At 43.3% G+C, this 21919-nt stretch overlaps 1 protein-coding gene across 26 annotated transcripts; it reads left to right on the plus strand.

Annotated features, from left to right (window-relative positions):
* Positions 1-526: 526 nt before the first annotated feature.
* On the plus strand, positions 527-20725 carry TPM1 (tropomyosin 1). 26 transcript variants are annotated; one of them, XM_057368649.1, is made up of 10 exons: positions 532-908; positions 1579-1704; positions 1881-2006; positions 8269-8402; positions 9568-9685; positions 10129-10199; positions 11017-11092; positions 11636-11698; positions 11965-12034; positions 13313-14743. In XM_057368649.1, exons 1-10 carry the CDS (start codon positions 795-797, stop codon positions 13393-13395), a joined length of 981 nt encoding a protein of 326 aa, XP_057224632.1. In that variant the 5' UTR covers positions 532-794; the 3' UTR covers positions 13396-14743. The 26 variants fall into 26 exon arrangements, with proteins under 26 accessions (XP_057224638.1, XP_057224632.1, XP_057224636.1 ...); XM_057368648.1 differs by lacking the exon at positions 11017-11092 and adding an exon at positions 10449-10524 and having other exon boundaries at positions 539-908; positions 13313-14741; XM_057368647.1 differs by lacking the exon at positions 13313-14743 and adding an exon at positions 19781-20725 and having other exon boundaries at positions 542-908.
* The last annotated feature ends 1194 nt before the right edge of the window (positions 20726-21919 follow it).

The raw sequence follows: 21919 nt of genomic DNA on the forward strand, positions 1-21919 counted from the left end.
GATCGCTGCAGCCGGGCTGTTGAGCAGAGGTGCCCCCTCCTCCTCTCCTCCTGTTCCTGCCGGGGGAAGGTCTCAGAACGCATTCATTCCGTACGTGCATGCGGTTAACCCCTTACTGCCCGTCTTGCAGCCCCGCAGCCGCCTGATGGGATCGGCTCCTGCCGTGGGACAGATTGATTTCCACGGCTGGGGACGGCTCCAGCACGGGGTTGGTGYCACCCACACGCCCTGCCCGCTGCGAGCAGCCTTGGCGCCCGTATCCTCCGCTCCCCGCGCTCCGGCTTGCTGCGTTGTTGAGTTTTTTTCCCTCCCAGGAGTAGCAGCGAAATGTCCCGTCCTGCCTATTTGGAAATGGGAACAAATTGCTCCCCCGCCTTACCTCGCCCATCGCATCCCATATATAGTCATATCTACGGTCAAATGGCAGGCGGCAGCGAATGGGAAGGCTGTGCCTCCCAAAAAAACCCGGGGGGCAGTGAGAGAGGTAAAGGGGTAGGGACGATCGGAGGAGGGAGGAGAAAAAAAAAAAAAAAAAGCCTTTTCCAAAAAAGTATTGGATGTCTTGAGGAATGCAGTCAGCCCCCTGGGAAAGTACATATCTGTGAGTCGCTCCCTGGCCGCCGCTTGCACTCGGCTGGCGCCCCGTCCCGCACGGATCAGTCCCGCCGCCCGGCAGCTCCGCTCCGCTCCCCCGGGGGCCGCGCCTGCGTCCGGACTCCAGGCTGTCCCGCAGCTTTTCAAGTTTTTCTTTCGGGAGCAGTTCGCGCGGGGACGCGCCCTAGCACACCGCCACCATGGATGCCATCAAGAAGAAGATGCAGATGCTGAAGCTGGACAAGGAGAACGCCTTGGACAGAGCCGAGCAAGCCGAAGCGGACAAGAAGGCAGCGGAGGAGAGAAGCAAGCAGGTCTGCACTAAGGGCCCGGGCACAGCCAGCGCCGGGGCGCAAGTCTTTCCAGAGGACTCCTCTTTTTTTTTTTTTTTTTTCCCTCCCCCCCTCTTTTTCCCCCGTCGCTGTACCTCGTTGTATTCCACCCCCGCGCCCCTGCAGAACTGGTTGAACTTTCCCTAAGGCAGAGCTTCAGCCTGGCAGCCGCCGGCTGGAGGTTCCCGGGGGTGCGGCAGGGGGTCCTTCCCCTGTCCCCACCATTTCASATGGGGAGCAGGGCCCTGGGTCAGCCGCGTGGCCTCTGTGCCTTTGTCATAGGGGCATGGCTTAGAGAAGCTGCCTGGAGCACCTAGTCAACAGATGTGCTGTGATTTGGCAAAGGACAGTAAAAGCTGTGTTTATCCAGCATCACTCAGCAGATCTGTCCAATTCCAGCTGCCCCCCCCCCCCCCCCCCCCCCCCCCCCCCCCTTCTCCGGATGCATGCCCCATTTTTTTGTCCTTCTCCAAACCTCTCCTTTTACACCTGGGGTTTTATTCGATTCGGGGAGGAGGACACGTTGTTTGCTCGTTCCTGGGAGATCCTGGAGGAGGAGGGAGGAAGGAGAGGGATTTATAAATTAATTTCCCACTTTTCTAAGCCCAGGGAGAAACTTGTTTGTGTGTTATATTTCCTCTTGTGCACCTAGTTAGAGGATGACATTGTGCAATTGGAAAAGCAATTGCGTGTGACGGAGGATACAAGGGACCAAGTGCTGGAAGAGCTACACAAGTCTGAGGACAGCCTCCTCTCCGCAGAGGAGAATGCTGCCAAGGTATTGTGCCCTTGCCACAAGCAAAGAGGATCTAACTGTCTCTTCTCTCTCTCTCTCTGTCCGTCTGTCCTTTTCTGTCTCTTCTGCACTTGCACGTCTTCCTTTGCACGATCACGCTGCCTGCTGCACCTTTTCCGTCCCGCCCTTCCCTCTCCACCACTCCACCCGAATCACAGCTGGAGGACGAGCTGGTGGCTCTACAAAAGAAGCTGAAGGCCACTGAGGATGAGCTGGACAAATATTCCGAGTCCCTAAAAGATGCACAGGAAAAGTTGGAACTGGCTGACAAAAAGGCCACAGATGTAAGTTACCCCCATCCCTTTCACCACAAGCCCAAATGAGAAACCACAAACACCCTCTGCTCAGGACAGCCTGGRCTCCTGCCCAGCAGCACTCCAAAGCTTTGCTGATGGCAGGGTCCAGGCACCTCCTGGGCAGGAAGGTGGGAAACACAGCACTGCCTCCTTGCATGAGGTTTGCACACTATCAGAGGCATTTGATTGGGTTTCTGCTCACTTGACATGTGCTTTTCATGTGTATTTGCCACTYTAGATGTGAAAGTAAAGAAATGGTGGTTTATCTGTTCAGGTGCTGGGTTAAACAGCTCAGGCTGGAACAACACTGTGTTGACAGTGAAACAGAATCAGGGAGTTACTAGCAAGTAGGTGCAGGAGAGGGAGATCCAGAAGAGCAAGGGCTGCTAGTTCTGTCTTCAAGAGAGCTGTTCCTTGGCATGCATGTGTTAGAACTGTGGCTAGATACTAGTTTGGCTCACTGGTCCCCAAGATAAAAGGTCCTCTCCAACTTTCTCTTTTTTTTTTTCCTTGGAAATAGTGGAACTGCTTCACTTGTCAAAGAAAAGTTCAGTCTTGTGTGACAGAAAATTGTCCGGAAGATGATACTTGCTAGCTTTGCAGTTCAGAGGACAGGGATCTTGGGAGCAAGCTGGGAGATATATATAGCTCAGCACTTTATATGGTAATAAGGCAAGAGCTTGTGCCTCTCCCAGGCCCTCATCCCACCCACCTGTCTGTCCCTGACATGCATTTAATGCATTGCATGCATGGAACCATGAGTGTGATATCTCTGCAGTTAAGGTCCTGGTCTCTCTTGCTGCTGTTTGACAATTCAATTCTCCCTGAGGTCTGAATTACAGGATTTGGTGAAATACTGTATTTCCAAAGCAATGACCCTCCTTTTCCTATAGCTCATCTTTAAGAGKCAACCTCAAAGCTATAATGAAAAGGAATTGTCACAAATGAAGCAAGCAAAGTATTTCAGGGGGAGGAAGGATACTTTCGGGAAAGGGAGATGTCAGAAACAACAACTTTGTATGAAAGACAACATGCTTTTATCTTACTTTAATTATAAAAGGAAGAAAGGATAAAAAAAAGTTTAGCTTTGTTATAGCAATTAAGTTATATGGCTTTGAAAGAGAACCCAAGAACTTAACCAGAAGTGTGCAAAGGAACAGGGGAGAGGGTTCTGTGTATAATATGGATCAGATGTCTACTCTGTGCCTGGCTGCCATAGGAGAGGCAGCTTCCTAGCAGGACGTTTATTTAGTTTGTTCAAAGGAACCGTATACAGATCCAGAGGAGATATTCCTTATATGGAAAAGTATGCAGACTATTTGGAAATAGCTTGCCTAGGATGAAGGCAGGAGAAATGCTACTAGATTCCCATTTTGAAACTAAGGATCTTCCTAACTGATCCCCATGCCATGTTGCCCTGCTGGAAAACAGCGTTTGGAAGCTAGTTGAAGGCAATTTTATTTGCAGTCTTCCCTCAGGTGGAGGGTGGGAGAGTGTCTGGCTTGTTTTCACCTAGGTAAATGCCATATTTATTTGTATGCATGGAATATGTCTGACATTTTAGGGACATAGTTCTTTTTTGGCAGGGCAGGTATCTTTGGGGCGTTGCAGTTGAGCCAGTATTTATTTGCCTTATTAGTTTGGATAGTTCCAAGCCTTAGGAAAAAGGCACAGGCAGGGAGAGGGAGTGTCGGCTCGCTGGGATGGACTCGTCTTACACTTGGATGAGGAAATCTTACCTCTCCGGTGTGACTCATCTCCCAAAACCCAGACACATCCCCGGACCAGCCCACCTGGGAGGGGGCCGCTGCAGCCCCTTCTCCCCTCCCCGTGTCTCATAGGAGCCAGGCCGAAKGCAGCGACATCTGGAGGGTTGTTGGGTGTCACTTTATTAGGCTCGTATGGGGGCGGTTTGTGGAGAGAGAGGTGGCTCTGGCCCCGGCTCCGGTCCTGTCCGGTGCGGCACTGTCCTGTCCGGTCCGCGGGACCCCGCSCTGTGCCGCCAGGCGGCGCTGCTGCCCCAGCACATCCCCTGGGCACGGGCTCTGCCGGCCGCACCGGACCGGACCGGCCCAACCCCGGCCGGACCTGGCCATCTCCAGCCGGACCGGCCATCCCGGGCCAAGATCGGCCCGTTCCCTGCCACCACCGGCCCATCCCGGGCCAGGACCGGCCCATCCCCGRCCCATCCCCAGCCACKACCGGCCGATTCCCCGGCAGGACCAGCCCATCCTCAGGACGGCTGGACCGTCCTCCGTGCCCGCCCCGCTCGCAGCCCGGTGCCGGCAGCCCCGCCCCGGAGCGCTGCGGCGCGGGGGGACTTCCGGGGCTGCGGCGGGCGGAGGGAGGCGGCGCGGGCAGGGCGAGGCGCGGGCATGGCGGCGATGAGCTCGCTCGAGGCCGTGCGCAGGAAGATCCGCAGCCTGCAGGARCAGGCGGACGCCGCCGAGGAGCGGGCGGGACAGCTGCAGCGGGAGGTGGACCAGGAGCGGGCGCTGCGGGAGGAGGTACGGCAGCCCCTCAGCCCGGCTTGGGCCCACGGCCCGGGGGAGGGGGCGGGGGGCGCCGGGTGTGGGTCCCGGGGCGCGGCCGCCCCGCGTTGCGGGCCGTCCCGGCTAGCCCGGCCGCTTCCTTGGCCGCCGTGTCCGATGAGCTGGTTCGTTAGCTCGCGGCCGGGCTGGCGCGGGGCTCGGCCCGCAGCGCTGCGCTCCCCGGCTCCGTAACCCGAGTGCTGCGTGGGGCGGGCCCAGGTGCGGTGCGCAGGGAGACTGCACCAGGTGTGCTGGCCAACAGCGAAACCCCGCTTGGAATCAGGTTGGATTTAGGCAAAATCTTTGAGAGTACGAGTTTTGTATTAGGCTCTGAGCAAGCTTTTATGATTTTTTTCCTCACAAGTCCTAGTTCTTTTACTCCATCCAGACGAGTTCGTCTGTGGGAAGTCAGCATGGCGACCCTTGGGAAGTACGTAAGGCTGAACCTGAGATCGCCCATTGTCCCTGACAACACCTCAGCAATGTGAGCTTGCAGCCCCAATGGCTGTWCATATGTAGTGTGTGGTGTTCACCAAGGCTGCTTGCCAAGAGCGGAAAGGACCACTAGGCTTGGTTTTAGGCAAGAGGCAAGATCAGGTGTGAGTAGCACAGGCTTACGTAGCAGAGAGGTGTAATTGTGGGTAGCAATCACAATGAAAAAACTGATAGGGCTGGTGTTTGTCTTGCCACTGACCTTTGGGACTTCCAGCAGCTGTAACTTAATGTTTCCTGCTATAAAATGTACAGTGTTCCTTGAGGCAGTTTTCCTGTCTTCAGTGGTTGTACAAAAGCAAAAGAACAAATTTCTTGTATAGTTTATTACAGTAGGAAAAAATGGCAATTATTTTATTTCCTTACAATACAGCCCTTTCTGCACTTGATTCTAGGCATCAAGTTCGAAGGAAGGGCTTCCTGATTACCTGCAGGTGATCTTTCCTATGGATTGAAATATAGATACTTGTGCTTGTATTACTGCATTCTTGCAGATCACTTGGCATATCCGTTTTTTTTCAGTGAAGGGCCATAAGTAATTAACTTACTTCATAAGGGTTTCTGTTTTTTAAAAAACTTGTTTTCTAAGCTTTGTAGAGTAAAGGACACCAGTATTCTTACTTTCAGTAACCTGTATTTTTCTAAAAACATATTATTAATATATTCTATATTAAGGGATTTCTGTTGAAAGGGGAAGCTTTGCTCTTACCTTTTGTGACAGAAGGAATAGTGCTGGAGAAGCGATTACAGCTTTCTGGTRAAGTCTTCCCCTAAGAGCTCAGCTACATTACAACAAAGCTTAGGAGCCTGAAGGTCAATGTTTGTTTCTTCCCTGGAGTCGATTTATGCAGATGATATGGAATTCTGCAGACTGCGTTTACACAKTATTTACGTTGTTCTGTGGAGGGGTCAGTGCTGGGGTGAATAAATGCAGAAAACTGAACTCCCAGGTACATGTAGACGTGTGCTTTTTCTACAGTGCTGGCTATGTATGAGAATTTTTATTGTTGCAGCTGTATTTTTAAATGCTTGAGGAGGGAGGCTTTCAGAGCGCTTCAGCAAGTGAGCTGAGGTGTGAATCTGCCCCTTRCCTCAGTGTAATGCCTTACATTTATAGCATGTGACCAGCTGGGGTTGTTATGTTGGGGTTTTTTTTCTTCCTGTGCAAGGTACAAATATGCAAACAATGGAAAAGCTACAGCTGTGACCAACACATAGCACAGCCTCCAGCTTTTGATTGTTAAACCAGATTGTTAGAAGTTTCAAGGCTGTGATTAGCAGCCATTCCCTTCAAAAAGAATTTTCTGTTTGGAGTACCTGTATCTCAAGGGGCTGTTGGTAATTTTAAAATGYATTTTTCTTACTCCTTCTGGAAAACAGAATCTCCCTTATAATAATAATAATTAACACCTAATGGAAACTTATCCATGTCATCCATCGCTCATTGTAAAAATATGTGGTGTATAAGTGTTATGGCAGAAACACAGGGTTATGTTTGCCTGGTAGCTGTGGGAGTGCCCCGAATGTCACTGGGGTTTTTTCCTTCCTTGCCATATAAGGAGAGAAGTCCTGCTCTGCAGAAGAATAACTTGGGCCATATAAGGCTGGTTGGTAAATCCTTAGTGAGTTACTGGAGCAGGAAGTGAAAACTTGAACTTTAGTCACCCTGTGTTTTTGAAGCACGTTTTATGCTCTTATCATGATGAGGGGTCTTGACATGATAATAATTAACTTGTAACATTATAAATTTCYCTAGGGTTGCTTCTGTGAAAGGGTATTTTCTTTCTTGAATCTGAAAGTTCAAATTCCTACTGTTTTAAAGCCAGAAGTCAGAAAATACAGGTTTGGAATACTACTGCATGATTACATAGCTAAATATTTTATATTTGCATTAATGTGGATCTCTAAGGATGAAGTCTCTCCTCCCTCTGGTTCTGTGTGTTCCCTGCCAATGCATATTAATGTTTAAAGATAAAATTGCTTCCCTGCTTGTGTGTTACTCTCAGTTATTCTAGCAGGATATCATTACTTTTATGTCAGAGRTTGTTTACTTCTCTGGCCTGTAAGTTATTCTTGTGTTATGTACAGCAAAAATCTTTGCTGCAGCCCATTGTATCCAGTTACCTCTGGTTAGAAAAGAAAAAGTATCAAGCTGCTACTTTYGGTATCTGTTTTTGCCAGAGGGTTGGTTAACCCCTCAACTAGACATCATAGGAAATTCAGATGTGTACTTCCTCATACATAGTATATATATCTCTGTATATCTCATATATGTTAGTTTTCAGTGCTAATTAAGAGTGTTATTCTCTGAAGTGTTTTACTTTTTAGAATAATTACCTTTTTATATATATTTTGTGCTTAATGTGGTTTTGAAAGAAAGTAAGTTTAATAATGAGGTTATCACAAGAAGGCTGTTGTAGAACTGACTCTGCAGCTTGAACAAGTGTAGGTTTGAGGCTGTCAGAAGAGCTTGTAAAGATAAGAGGCAGATGAGTTGCAAGCGCTATGCAGAAGGTTAAGAGAACAGGTAATTCAAGAGAGGCAAATTTAGGGGAAGTTTGGGGATGGTACTATGGGAGAAAAAAAAAAAGTTTTAAGGTATTCCTGCCTTGGCAGGGTCCTTGCTGGTGCCTTTTTTATCAACTCTTACACAGCTTGCCTGTAAGCAAAACTTCTGGATGTTTGGGCACTTCTTAAATGTTGTCATGCTCTCTCTTGTTAGCTGTCTCATTGCAAATGCTGATCCAGRTGTGTTTTTACATGTTTACTCTGAACCCTTCTTATGGAACTGAAGGGAAATGTCTTAAAAAATTGGTGAAAGGTCATAAAGGAGTTAGGGTAACAGAAGAATTGAGTAGTTTGTGTTGATTTGATTTGATTTGATTTGATTTGGTTTTAAAAAGGGGAGGTGTCTGTAATTAATGTCTGCAAATACAATAACAGAAAATATTTGAGCAATGGTGTATAATTCTTCCCATGCCATTCTTTGTAGTACAAATTGTACAGTGCTTGATGTGCTTCATTGAAAGGAAGCATTAATCACTTTTTCCCTTTGTTAAGTTATAACCTCACAATTCAATCACGTACATCTCTGTGTATGGACTTAGTGGATGAAGTCAAAAATTGTTGAAGTTCTGTTACATGGCACTGACAGGTAATGGGATAACCTTTCACCAGAGAAGATGTTTGTGTTCCTATGAATTAATTTCTGTTCTTCCTGTGCTCAGGCTGAGAGCGAAGTAGCTTCTCTGAACAGACGCATCCAGCTGGTTGAGGAGGAGTTGGATCGGGCTCAGGAGCGCTTGGCTACTGCCCTGCAGAAGCTGGAGGAAGCTGAGAAAGCTGCAGATGAGAGCGAAAGGTGGGTGGGGCCACGCCTGAACAGATCGTTACCCTTATGACAAAGATCATAATTGCCAGGGTGTGGGTTAGGGAAATAAATGAAACCACTCCTGTGTCTCTGAGCATGTGTAATCTCCTCTTCCTTTGTGTACATGGACTTCAGTTACAGCTTGTCTGTAGACATGTCCAAAATATTTAGGCTTGGATTCTTTTCAGTTGTGAAGATGAGGTTTAAGTGTGGTAGGTCTTTTGATGTATTATGTCACATCCTGCTTGGCCCAGGCCAGACTTCTCTAATTGGATAACAACTATTTGAGGTACTCTTGTGCTGTTTCATTGTGGGTAGAAAATCTCACCTGGAGAATAGCAAAGTGTTGGAAGAGGCTTTGCTTCTCCTGTTGGCAGGATTGGTACATGAAGGTGTAGCAAAGGAAAGAGAATGATAATTCCTTCAGATTCCCAGAAGTCCATAATGTAAGTTAGGAACTCAAGATTTGTGACTTCGGAAGATCTCTCTTCTACCAATTGTATTTTATAACTGTGTAGAACCTTTTATTGTGAAAGAAACCCACACATTCTGCACGTGTATTTCTATGTTACTAAAGATGCAGTCTGTTGGAAAGAAATGTGTCAGAGACTCACAGTGTGTTTTGAAACATTTAAGATCATTTTGGGTCAGACATATGCAAAACACAGTGTTTCTTGTTATAAAGGAGTTAAATTTTCTTATGCAGAGCATAGCGAGCTTTTAGGGTTCTGACATGGCAACACCCAGGAGAGTCTGGCCCCTAAACATGATTCTTGTCAGTCCTGCAAGGGTTTTAACATGGTGTTGATGAGTGTAAAAGCACAGATGTTTTCAGTCTTCTTATTAGGTCTTTAGAAGCAGCACCCTTTATTTGCCTTTTTCTGCAACTTAAAATGAAAAAGAACTGTACAGCTGAACTACAGTAAGAGCTAAACAAATCACACTTTTTCTTCCTTCCTTCCTAAGATATGTTTCATTCCTTGAACTTCTGAAGTGTGAGTGCACAGAACTAAATCTATGGTGTGAACACTCAGCTGTCTGATGTGCTTCATTCACCTGAATACAACTCTCTGCAAGTCACATACCACAAATAGTAGAGCTGGAGATAAACTGGCAAGCTCTGAACCTTGCATTTCCTGTTTTTCACGTTTTTCAGAGGAATGAAGGTCATTGAAAATAGAGCCCAGAARGATGAAGAGAAGATGGAAATCCAGGAGATCCAGCTTAAAGAGGCTAAGCACATTGCTGAAGAGGCTGACCGCAAGTATGAAGAGGTCAGTTCTTGAGCACAGGTCATCTCCTTCCAAAGCCCATTAGGCTGTGCCTGTAATTTTGTTTCTCTGCTTTGCCTTTTAAGCACAAAAGATGACAAACACCACTCTTCACAGCTGTGGAAAGAAAACTAGGCATCCAGATACCTCAGGGGACAAGGTGGCAGGACATTGGTGCTTAGATCTTTGCACTAAAATGTTTGAGAGTATTTCCTAAGCTCTTACGGAGGAAAATACATTTAAGCTGCCTTTTGGTAAAGGAAAGAGGCATCTTGAAAGATATCAGATAGCTAAGTAATGAACAATGAAGAAGTCACGTAATCAAAACTCATATGTTGACCTAAAAATGAAAAAAGGCCCAGTCCCCTGCTCTGTAGGTTCTTGATAAAAGTGATGTATGCTGCAGCAATGTAATATCCCTGACTGTCCCTTGCCTGTCCTTGTAGGTGGCTCGTAAGCTGGTGATCATTGAGAGTGACCTGGAGCGCGCTGAGGAGCGTGCTGAGCTATCAGAAAGGTAAGTGTGGAGCTGCCCTGAGGTGTATCTGAGGTGCTAGAAGAGAGCTGTAAGTGCATGAAATGTTGGCAGCACACTGTRTGTTCAGCTCAAAGCTATGTTTTGCTCATTTACTGTAAATGTTGAAATAAATGGTCAGCACCAAAGTAAATGTGTTCCCGTGTGTGCGCGTGTGTTTTGTCACTGCATGCTGTACCTGCACACTGATTTTGTGAATGGCTTTTGTGCATTTCATGTGTTCACTAACAGCCAAGTCCGACAGCTGGAAGAACAGTTAAGAATAATGGATCAAAACTTGAAAGCATTAATGGCTGCAGAGGATAAGGTACTGATACTAATAAACAGTTTTTAGGTTTAACTGCAACCCAAGTCTTTCAGCTTCCRTAGCTAGTTAGCTCACTCAGTAGTAACACATAAGTCCTTGCTATGCTCTTTACTCTCTTTGCATCTTGCTTTGGTGGTTTTCTTTGGTCTCTTTTTTTATTTATTTATTCATTTTTACCTTTAAAACTGATCTCCTGTGCAGCCAAAAGAAGCTGAACTGTCTCACATGTAMAAGCTCTGTAAATATTTCTGTGTAAGCCAAGAGCTGTAGATGAATTTCTGTCTGGTCATTGTCTTAATGTGCACTTGAAATGATATTTGGCATCACAAAGAGTTGCTTTCAATCTGTGATGGATCAGCTGCTTTTGAGGCTGTCCTTTTGCCCTGTAATTGTTTTCATTTTTCTCTRTCTTTTCCCCCTATTTTCTCCTGTTTCTTTTGCTTGACTGAATCTTCCATCCGCCCCTTTCCTGCCTTCCCTCCGAAATAACAGCAAATGTGCTGAGCTTGAAGAGGAGTTGAAAACTGTGACCAACAACCTGAAGTCGCTGGAGGCTCAGGCTGAGAAGGTAGGCTAGAGACTTATGTGAGAATGTGTCCCTTACRTTGTCATCTGGCCTGTGGGGTTTTCTTTGTATGCTGATCACTGCAGCATTTCAGCAAGGCTCTTGTCACTGGAGGCAGTTGGATTTTCTACTCAATTCATATTTAGCTCTGATTGGAACATAGCATATCTCTTTGTTCCAAATAGGTCAGGATTATTTGGCCRCATGTTCTGATGAGTACTCTGACAGGATTAAGTAATCCTTCAGAATGTTCCTCAACACGGCATTGTGTACTAACACTAAATTTCTCCAAAGGACTTCATTCTTTAAAACTGTAGTACTAATTTSTTCTCAAAGTTCCCACCATGTTGCACTGGAATATAACTCAAGGGAAGTTTTATTCTTGTAACAAACCCTGTTACCACAGTCTTGCAAGTGGAATTGATTTAGTTTCACCTATATTAATTTCTTGTGTACACATGATCTATTACAAGAATTTCGAATGTGGGGGTTTTTAGTATATTTAGAATACTCATCTAATATCAGTGATCCTCTTTCTTATTACAGTACTCACAGAAAGAAGACAAATATGAAGAGGAGATTAAAGTCCTGACTGACAAACTGAAGGAGGTAAAATTAGAGCTGTTCTTTGCAATGTATCTTCCAAAATGCACCTTTGATTCTTGTAACATAAATACTATTTTGATGCTGTAAGGATGAACATGCCACTTTGGGAACAGTTTAATGTTAAATGTCTCCCCTAGAAATTGGTTTATACTAGCCTGATTATTTGCCTACTCATGTTGTACTTTTTTCCTCATTTGAATTATTGCTCCTCTGTTCCTAAGTACTCTGTGTGTGTTTGCTAAAGTAGTCTGTGTTTGTCCTGACCTCAGGCTGAGACCCGTGCTGAGTTTGCTGAGAGGTCAGTAACCAAGCTGGAGAAGAGCATTGATGACCTAGAAGGTATGGGGCTTTGTTTTTCTACTTACTGTGGAAATATATATCTCGTATTCTTCTCTTGTGTGGGGGTTTTTGTTGCAATTTTTTCAATACCCAATTCTACTGGACAGTCTTCTCCCACTTAYATAAATGGGTCTGCCTAAAGAGTAAAGTAGACAAAACATTTTCCAAATGAAATGTATTGGTAACTTAAATGCTTCTGGTGAACAGTGTTTTGCTCTTGCCTGTTTCTTTTTCTCTCATGTTCTTAAGACTCCTTTCATTTTTTGGTTTATAAAATCTTCTGCTTGGAGTATATAAATGTATATATAAATGATCAGATGACAAGTGTTATTATCATCTCAGTAAAAAGCTGATGAAGAGCTGCATTATGTTTGCAATCATTAGGAATGTAGCAATCTAACTTAATTTATTCCTGGGATAAGTATGGGTCAGGTCAAGCATTTTGTATCCTAGACCAGTTGCTAGGTTTTGGCAAAGCTAATACATTGTATACATAATCAGAAGTATAGCTTGCTACTTCAAAGAGTTTGTTTTAAGGTTTTGATAAATCTCTTAGAACTGCAGCAGAGTAGTGGAATGTGCTTTTTGCCTTTGGAGAAAATAATTCAGTAGGACTTTGTAATTAGAAGTTATATGGATTTCACCATTCAGATGCATTACACTGAGTCTAGGATTTTAAGCAGCTTAAATTGCTTGGTGTGGCAGGCTGGATTCTGTATGAAGGCTATGACATGCCTGAGTAGGTGCTGAAAATGTATGATCCCTGACTCAGGAAGGAAGAGAAGGAAGATAAGTGTTCAGAATGAACGAAAATTGCTGTAAGAAACTGGGTTTAAGACATCACAAAACCCCAAGTGGTATTAAAAAAAAAAAAAAAAGGTGGTAGAAAATGGTAACAACCTCCTTGAGGCTTATTTTTTGGATCTTCCCTCCCTAGCTCCTGTGTGCCCTCCTAATATGCATTAAAACAAAAATCCAGGGCAATGAAACATGGATTTTTGCTTCTTTTGTAGTCTTTCTTTTCTTGGTTTTCTTTGTAATGCAGGTTGTCCCACTGGCAGTGCAGTTAATGAACTTGTTGCACAGAACTGTTCACTATTTTCTTCCTTTTATCCTTYTCTAATTTTGTTTCCTTTTGTCTGTCACAACACTTCTTTCTGTGCGCTCTTCTCATTTCCTACGGCTTCTGGATGATATCCCATGCCACCACCTTCACCTTCCATCCCATGATTCACTCCATTTCCTTGCACACCTCTGCCTCACCTGGGGGAACATTAGATGAGCTCTATGCTCAGAAACTGAAGTACAAAGCCATCAGTGAGGAGCTGGACCACGCTCTCAATGATATGACTTCCATGTAAATGTCTTCCCAGCTTGTGCCTGCTGCTGCTTCCCTGCCCTCACTGATTGCGCGGTACCACTCCCTGGGTAGTGGGAGATGCTTTCCTTTAGAGACAATAGGTGTACAAAATACCATGAACAATTGCTTTACCGTGGCAAAGTGTGGGTGAGTGTTGTGCCAAGCCTGGTAAATACTCATGGTGATTTTGTAAGCTTGTGGTTACATGTCTGTTCTGTGTTTGCAATCCTTTTATCTTGTGGTTGCCCGATGTGTGCAGCTCCATGCTTATCCTTTCAGTTCACCTCTGTTCAGCCATTATCTCCCAGGCCCATCATATTCATTTTATGAATTTTTTTCATTCATTTTATCAATTTTGAAAGAAAATTGTCTTGGTGCATGTTGCTTTCAGATTGTATTCCTTTGACTTCCGTCACAGTTTTTGCTCTGGCAAAGTTCTTACAAAAATGTCAAAGAAATCTAGATTTAGCTGTATTTTGTATTAATTACAGTAGAAAGTGTTTATCTGAATTTCCATAACTGCTCTGAAAATTTCAGCTGTTATCACTAAATTACAAGTGTGGAAATGGTTTTAAAACAACACTGTCATTTAAGCTGATAATTGAATTGTAGGTTGCTTCTGCATATGTTCCAGATAGCAGTCATAATTTCACTTGCATGCACCGAAAATGGGGTAATATCACCTTTAGTCATAAGGAGAAAAATAAAGAGTGGCAGGAAGGCAGGAGAGTCACCAGCTGTGAGGTGTGACTTGTTTGTGCTGTGTTTGACACAAACTGACTTCCCCCACGGACTCTGAACAGAGGTCAGCTGTGCTCCCTCCACCTTCCCATGTTCAAACTCTTCATTGCATGAACGCTGTGCAGCTGGCCCAGGAGAGGGGAAGAGCCTGGGCTCTCAAGTGCTTAGGAGGTGCGATATTTAGTCCCAGCATTCCCTTTTGGAAGCCCTGGCATGCTTTCAATAAGKCATAAGGTTTGCTCAGAGCTTGAGACATATTTTGTGTGCACCCATGTTTTAAATAGTTTTTTCTTCATGTTTCTTTTGTCCCCAGGTCTGCTCATTACTTTCTTCCCTTTGTCTACCAACATTTTAGTAGAGATCTAATGTTGCCTGTTCTGTATGCTTTGATTTTTTTATTTTTAAATTCCCTCCCAACATATGGTTTTACTCAGTGGCTTATCAAGCAGATAGATTTCTTTTTCCTCCTCTGTGTGCAGAGATGACAGTATTTCTTTAATTTGGGATATTTCTGCCTGGRAAACAGACTTGAAATTGTACTCTGCTGGTACATGAGGACATGACTGTAGGATTCTAGTCCCAGCATGGTGTGCTGTTTGTCTAGCATAGTCATCTCAGCATGCTGGGCTCTGCTGTGCCATTGCAGCTTTTTTGGAAGTCTTTACTGCACCTTTTTTTTTATTTTCTACCTTACCTCACTTTTTCTTTTCATGCAGATAATTTTCTTTGCTTCACTTCTCCAAAGACATCTTCATCGGGTTGGATAAAACATCTTTCCAAGCTTTGGATGTTTCATGGGTTCATTGTCCTGTCTTCTAGCTTAGTTGACTCTTCTTCTATCACCTGTCTCAGAACATGCTCTCTTTGTGCTCTGCTGTACAGAAACTACATTTCTCAATGTAAAATAAATATCCCAGCTGTATCCCTTTTGCTATTCCTTTGCCTTTTATTTATTTCAGTAAGTATTTAAGTTATTAATAAAATCTGCGCTTCTTTGCCATTAGGGATTTCATTTTCTGGTGTTTTCATTTTTTAGCTGAAAACACTTTTGGCTGAATGTTGACAATGCCAAGCCAGTGAGTGCAGTGTGTGGGATAGTGTGTCAACTGACCAGTTGTTATCTTAGTTTTTCATAAACGCTGCTGCAGACAAAATGACAAATAGATGTATAGGAGTTAGTTTTCCCAGTTGTTATTGTTAGGACAAAATTTGCAAGGACACTGCTTCCTTGGGGTCACTTGGTCGTGGGAGCATGGCTAAGAGAGCAGTTACATCCTTGATGTAACCAGATTTTTCACTTTAAAGCCTGCAGTCTTTTCCTAGCTTGATGCTGAAGACTTCTTATCTTTATTTAAATGTATTTGTTCATTAACTCATATATATGAGACCGATTTAAAGAGGCAGCATCAAAAACATTAAATTCTTTTTTTCACCCAAAAATAATCCTTGAAATGTCTTGAAAAAGGTTTTCCTTCTTTCATGCCTTAGTTTTCAGCAAAGATATTGCTTGCTCACATTTTGGGATTTTTACAATACAGTTTTCTTCAGTGGCATGATAGAATTGGAAGTTCTTCGGGGAGGTTTCAGTTGCTTTCCACTTGTGCATCGTTCAGGATTGTGAATTTGAATTGCAGACTCATGAGAAATGTTTCAAAACTGGAGTGGAGATTTCTCATTATGATACTATTAATGAAATTATTCTGCTCCAAGTGGAACATAATGGATTTCAAGTCTGAAAGCCTGAAGAGCTTTCAGCTGATTTGTCAGTGTCTAATTATGGATGAAGCATTAAATACTAAAATCTTGTGCTTTTTTGTATTATTTGCAGCTAGGGAGTTTACTGCCTTTTTTAGCTTTATTTACATCACAGTAAAGTTAGAAGTTATTTCTAGTTCAGATTAAAGTGAATCAGTTTAAACTGAATTGATTCGTGGTGATGCTTCCTAGTTGGTTTCACTCTGTATATTGCTAAAGTTCTTAAGTCACCAAAGCTAAATAAATTCATTATATCACAGCTGAAGTGTAGTTTTTAACCCGTAGAATGATGTAAACRTCTCTTTCTTGTTCAGCTTTGGGATTATTCAGCAGTGCAATCTAAACTAGACTTTCTCCCCTCCTCAAAACTTGTTTTTTAAATAAGGCTTGCCAATGGATGCATTGCCTTCCTGGCCTGCCATCCTTGCATAACTTTGGCATATYCTGGTTTTCTAGCCTAGGACATATCCTAATGCTGCTGGCTGTGGGGAGAAGCCCCAGTGCAGGATTTAKATCAGCCATCACTGATAGTTCAAGTAATAAAGTTCAGTAATCTGCTACTRCTCAGATGACAAACAGTAAATGGTGTATTGCACCTGAAAAGCAATAGGCTGTGTCTGAAGGGCAACCAAATAGAATGGGATATATAAAAATTAACCAAATATAATGGAATCAGCATTTGTGAAATGACTATGAGGCTAAGGTTAACTTCACAAATGCAAGTTAGGGGGAATGTGGTCAACTGGCACTTGTCTGCTGAGCCAGAGTAAAATACGCTACAGCAACTCCAGCTTCTGGTGTTTCTTAAAAGTAAACAGAAAAGCAAAATCCATTGTAGGAACCTATCCATTTTTAACTCAGTGATTTTAAACACCAGTATCAAAAATTTGCCTTTTGTGTCAGTCATCCACAATCAGCTCTCTGCACTGGAGGGTGACAGAATGCTGGATGGAGTCCTGGAAATGGGCAGTGCAGTGCAGATCCCCAGGTGTCTGCATACAGAATTCCTGGCTGGTGCTGCTGCGCTGATCTTCACTCCAGGGAGCTGTTGTGGTTTCCCACTGCAGCATGGTTCAGCGCTCTTGTCACCCTCAGTGGTGACACTGCCTCCCGTGTCTGGCTGGTTGCTTGCCTGAGGCTTCTCCCAGCATGTGCAGGGCTGGCTCTGGGCTTTGCTGGCTCTGCAGCAGAGCCAGAACTTCCTGCTGGGCTGCTGGGGCTCCTGCAGAGCCRGGCTCTGCTCTGGAGGAAAGGGACAGCCGGCCCAGGGGGATCAAGGGCTCGGTGTTCACTGGGGAAGTGCTCTCCCTGCTTTGCAGGGGGGTTTAGTCATTTGGGAAGTCAGGAAATGCTGTAAATTTCTGCCTCAGTTAAAGGTTAGATTTCTCTGATGTTGGTAAGTGTAAGTTCACGTTGTCCTTTCTAAACAACAACTTTATACACTTTGCCAGACGGAGTGAAATTTTAGTTACTCCACGGTTTTGATGGGKTTTTTTTCCCCCACAAATGTGGGACATTACCCTGATGTACGATAGGCAAGATCCATTTATTCCTAGTGCAGGATCAGAGCTGTGAGATGTGCCCTGGCTTTACTGAGCTGGCTGTGGGAGTTTGGGCTGGGGAGGAAGCTGGGAGGAGTTGCTCACCACACAAGCATGTCCTGCAGACCAACTCACTGCACAGCTTTGCCTTTGCTGAGTCCAGTGCCTGCAGGGAAAGAGGATTCCTGTGGAAGCTGTTAGGCAGCTTGTGGAAAAGAATCAGAAACAGTCATTTCCTGTAGGGGAATAATCTGGGATCAAGAGGTCAGGGGTAGGGGTGTACTTGGGCTATTGAGAAGAATATGGACAATTTGAGAGCACTAAATAGTCAAAAGCCATCGTGGGACATTCTTTCACTCTGCAGTGCAATTTTCACTAAATGTGCTCTCATAACGTGGCTGTTGTGCTGTCCTCTCTGTTTTTGAGCAAGGTGTTCATCCTTTCTTTTCATTTTCACCAACTGTGAGTCTGTTTTCTTACGAAGTAAAKCTTGGCAATGTAACAGTATCAAAATAACTTGATTCCAGTAACACAAGTATATTTTCCTACCAAAAATAACATTTCAGCCATTAAATTCCCTAGGAAAGGAGTGTGGGCTGAGTCAGACYCGGTGGTAGTTGCCTACTCGCATCTCTCCTGCTGTTACTTATRTTGGCTGTGGTGCAGTTGGTTTCACTCCACTGACAGATGAGGTACCACCACACCTTAAATAGTTTGAAAAGAAAAACGGCAATCATAAAATAAACCTTCCACACGTTGTACAGAAGACTAAAGCAGGACTTGCTACTTCTAGGAATATAGCTGCAGTTCTTCCATTTCTATTCCAGTTTGTGTCTCACAGCTGTTCCCCACAGCAGGATTCTTAGCCAGTTCTTCATATGRTACAGTAGCTGTTCCTTGGAGTAGCTATTTAATTGCTAGAGTTCTAGAAACAGAGGTAAAATGTTTCTCTGTATGTTACTGAACTGTCTGTCATGTGACCGGTTTCTTTATTAACTCTTATTTAACTGTTTTCTCTGTCTAATCTGTCTTCATTCTGCCTCTTTTTTTCTCTTCTAACCTGCTTGCTGCCTGTACAGACCAACTCTACCAGCAACTTGAGCAAAACAGTCGCCTAACTAATGAACTAAAGCTGGCATTGAATGAGGATTAAACTTTAGTGTGACTTACTGTTAAATTTTTCAAAACCTTTTTCCAAATTTCCTTTAAGAATGAATCAGTAAATGTACAAATAAGCAAGAAGCATAGAAATCAGTATTTTTTTGAGCTGTTGATTCTGTGGTAAATTAATGGATAAAATTCTYAGTTTCTCTTGGGAAAATACGAAAATGCTTCTTCTGGATGAGGCTTTTCAAGATGTGTCTGCACATCTATTTTGGAGAGCACTGAGCTCTTTGGCTGTGCAGTAGCTTCCTTCCACTTAAGTAAACAGCTACAGCATTTTGCTAACAGTATCGAAAAAGTAACAACCTGCCTTGCACAAAGGCATTCGGTTTATCCAACATCATCAATTGGTGTTAAGATTTTTACTATGGTGAGAGAAAAATATTCACCAGGATTYATATTTCTGTATTTCAAAACCAACTTAAAGGATACTTGAAGCTGTTTTGTATGGACACTTTGATGTGATWATTTTGCCTTACTATGAATTGGGCTTGTTTTRACATTAAAAAAACAAACAAACAAACAAAAAGAATGGGAGCTCCATCTGACAATACCCGATCAGTTTAAAGGTATGCTTGCAGTAGTATGAAGTTGCTATTACTGGATCTTGTAGGGTGCACCACCAGAATATYATGCTCATTTATTGTATCAAATACGTGTGTTAAATGACTGTCTTMTAAAAGTGTGCATGCAACATAAAGCTACTAACTTTGAGTTTATTTATTTTCTACAAGAGATAAATTTCTTAAAGGTTACTTCACTGAAAATTATAATAGTTTTATTTTTTTTTTGTTGTTTGTGTTTCTGGGATCTATGAAACTTTTAACTATGTATCTGCAAAGAAATTATTTATTTTCATTATTGCCTATTTTAAAAAAAAAGCCATTTACTATCTCACATTCCTATAAGCAAAGAGCTTCCAGARCATTGTGTCTCTGTTGGCAGTGCATTTGCTTAACAAATGCAKCTGTAAACAGTTCTAAACTTGAATTATTTGCTGTTTGTTTTATTAATTTGGAATTCTCACTAGTTGTGTTACTGGGTAACATTGGTATTTATGAGCATGCACATTTCTTAACTTTCTAAACCCTCTGAGAGCAATGATAATTGCATGCCTTCATGTTCTGAGAATCAGTGCCTCCAAAGAACTGCTATTCATRTTTTAATTTTCTAATCCCACAACAGAGAAAGTGGCGCATGCCAAAGAAGAAAACCTTAGTATGCATCAGATGCTGGATCAAACTTTACTGGAGTTAAACAACATGTGAAAACCTTCTTAGCAGCAACCACACTATTTGTTTTATTATTTTTACACCTGCTTGCCGTGAAGCCCCATAAACATGTCTTTATTTTAGTTTCACCACAGTCACAAGAACATCTGCTAARTTATCGAGCAGGGGTCAGGGAAACACCAAAATGGGCAAGCCATATGCGGGTTAAGCTACATTACATTATGGTTTAAATGTGCCATTTCCCAACAAAAATGTTACCTACACTCTGTAGAGAGTTCAACAATTCAGTATGCTTAGTCTTTGAAGAATCCTGGCCGTGGCAGAAAGTGTCCCACCTCAAGTGCCAACTACAGTTTTTACACAAGAAGAATGATTGGTGATTAAGAGAGATCAGGCAGCAATGGTGCTATTTTGAACAAAAGGTTCTACTTGAAGTCTTTTGTTTGATATCAGACAAGGCGGGAGTTGTCCAGCTCAGTAATTTATTTTTATCAGAATTTTAGTGATCTGTGAGAATTTGGACTTTCTGTGCCTCCTAATTCAGTAAAACGAAGGCATGTAAGACAAGTGAAGGCTTCTAAAGGTTTTAAATTGTCTTTTTGCAACTCAATACAGAAGTGTAGGTCAGCATTTCACCTTGAGTATTCATTCGATTGTATTTTTCATGTTGAAATGAAAGATTCAATAAATTCAGGACAAAACATTAATTTGGAAGAGATTGTTTTAAAATGTATTTTATTTGTGGGGACTTGGGGTAGGGGAGGAATTTTTAAACCGATATTCGCCTCACTTTTTTCACACTTTCTTTGAGCAGTCTTAAAAGTATACCTGTATGTAAACATTGTATAATGATATGAAATAAAATGCACATTTTAGGACATTTTTTAAATTTTGTTCTCCTGTGGTTTGTTTTTCATCCCATCAGTTTCCTGTGCATCCCTGTGTAAACTCTACACGTGTGCAATGTCTCTCATTGTGATCCACTTAACATACTGGCTTTCATTCTGTGTTGATGGCCAGTGGATAGAAATGCAGTGGTTTGCACAGATGTGGATCTGCAGCTGCTCAGAGGCCCCTTTTGAGGGCCAAATTGCAGGAGCCTGTCCCTGTCACTTGACTGCATGCCCAGCTGGGTGCAGCATGCAGTTATCCCCTGGCACATGATGGAGCTTTCCAGAAGCACTCATTATTGATCAAAGCTGTTTTGGGTAAAACCAATGGGGAAACTCCCATTGATCTCTTTGGGAAAAGAGTCCTAAAGGCCATGCTCTTGGAAACACTGCCATCTATTTGTATATCTTACATGGTAATATGTGTTAATTTACTTCAGTACACTGRTAAACCCTTTGAAGTCATGTGCCAYGTTCATAAGAGATCCTTTCACTCAACTTTTCACTACTGGTTGCTTATTTCTACGTATGTATGTACCTTTATTTGATATTTGTCAGTGGGCAACTTAAAGACTTGAAAATAATTTTTATTCCTTCTTTTTCTGTAGTGCATTGCTGCAAGTTGATGCTGTCCATCCGTATAGCAGCAAGAGCTTGGTAGGAGACAGGTTCAGATAATCTTCCAGATAATCAAAGAATTTCCACTWGGTGACCCTTAGCAAGCTACTGAAAGCAGGTGACTTTATCAGCCACTGGTGGAAGCTGGTGAAAGGGTAAAGTAATGCATAATAATTTCAGGTGAAGTGAGAGTCAGAGAGTGAAGATGCACTCTTAAAAGTGGCATTTTTTTGATTGTGTTTTAAAGGGAGGAACTTGGTAAAATTACAAGCTTTTGTGTGATTTATTGCTTGCTGCCAAGTCATCCCGAATGCAAAGGATGAAATCCCTGGCTTCATGTTTCTTTTGTAAGTGTTTTTGGGGAGAAAAATAYATGTTCCAAGGCTCATGGAAGGCCTTAGCTCATACTGGAGGCTGAGAGATAAAGCTCTAAACACATTGTACAGAGTTAAGCTACTCTAATCCCTCGCTGCTTCCTTGCTTTGCACAAGGATRCASTGGCAGGTAGTYGRGCTCTAAGAGTCCAAGTCCCCCTGTACACGTGGCTTCCACTGGTGCTGCTGGAGCCAGGAGGGCTTCCCATG

Source organism: Malurus melanocephalus, unplaced genomic scaffold (genome assembly GCF_030028575.1).
Source record: "Malurus melanocephalus ecotype Western Australia unplaced genomic scaffold, MMel_1.1 scaffold_96, whole genome shotgun sequence".
NCBI lineage: Eukaryota > Metazoa > Chordata > Aves > Passeriformes > Maluridae > Malurus > Malurus melanocephalus.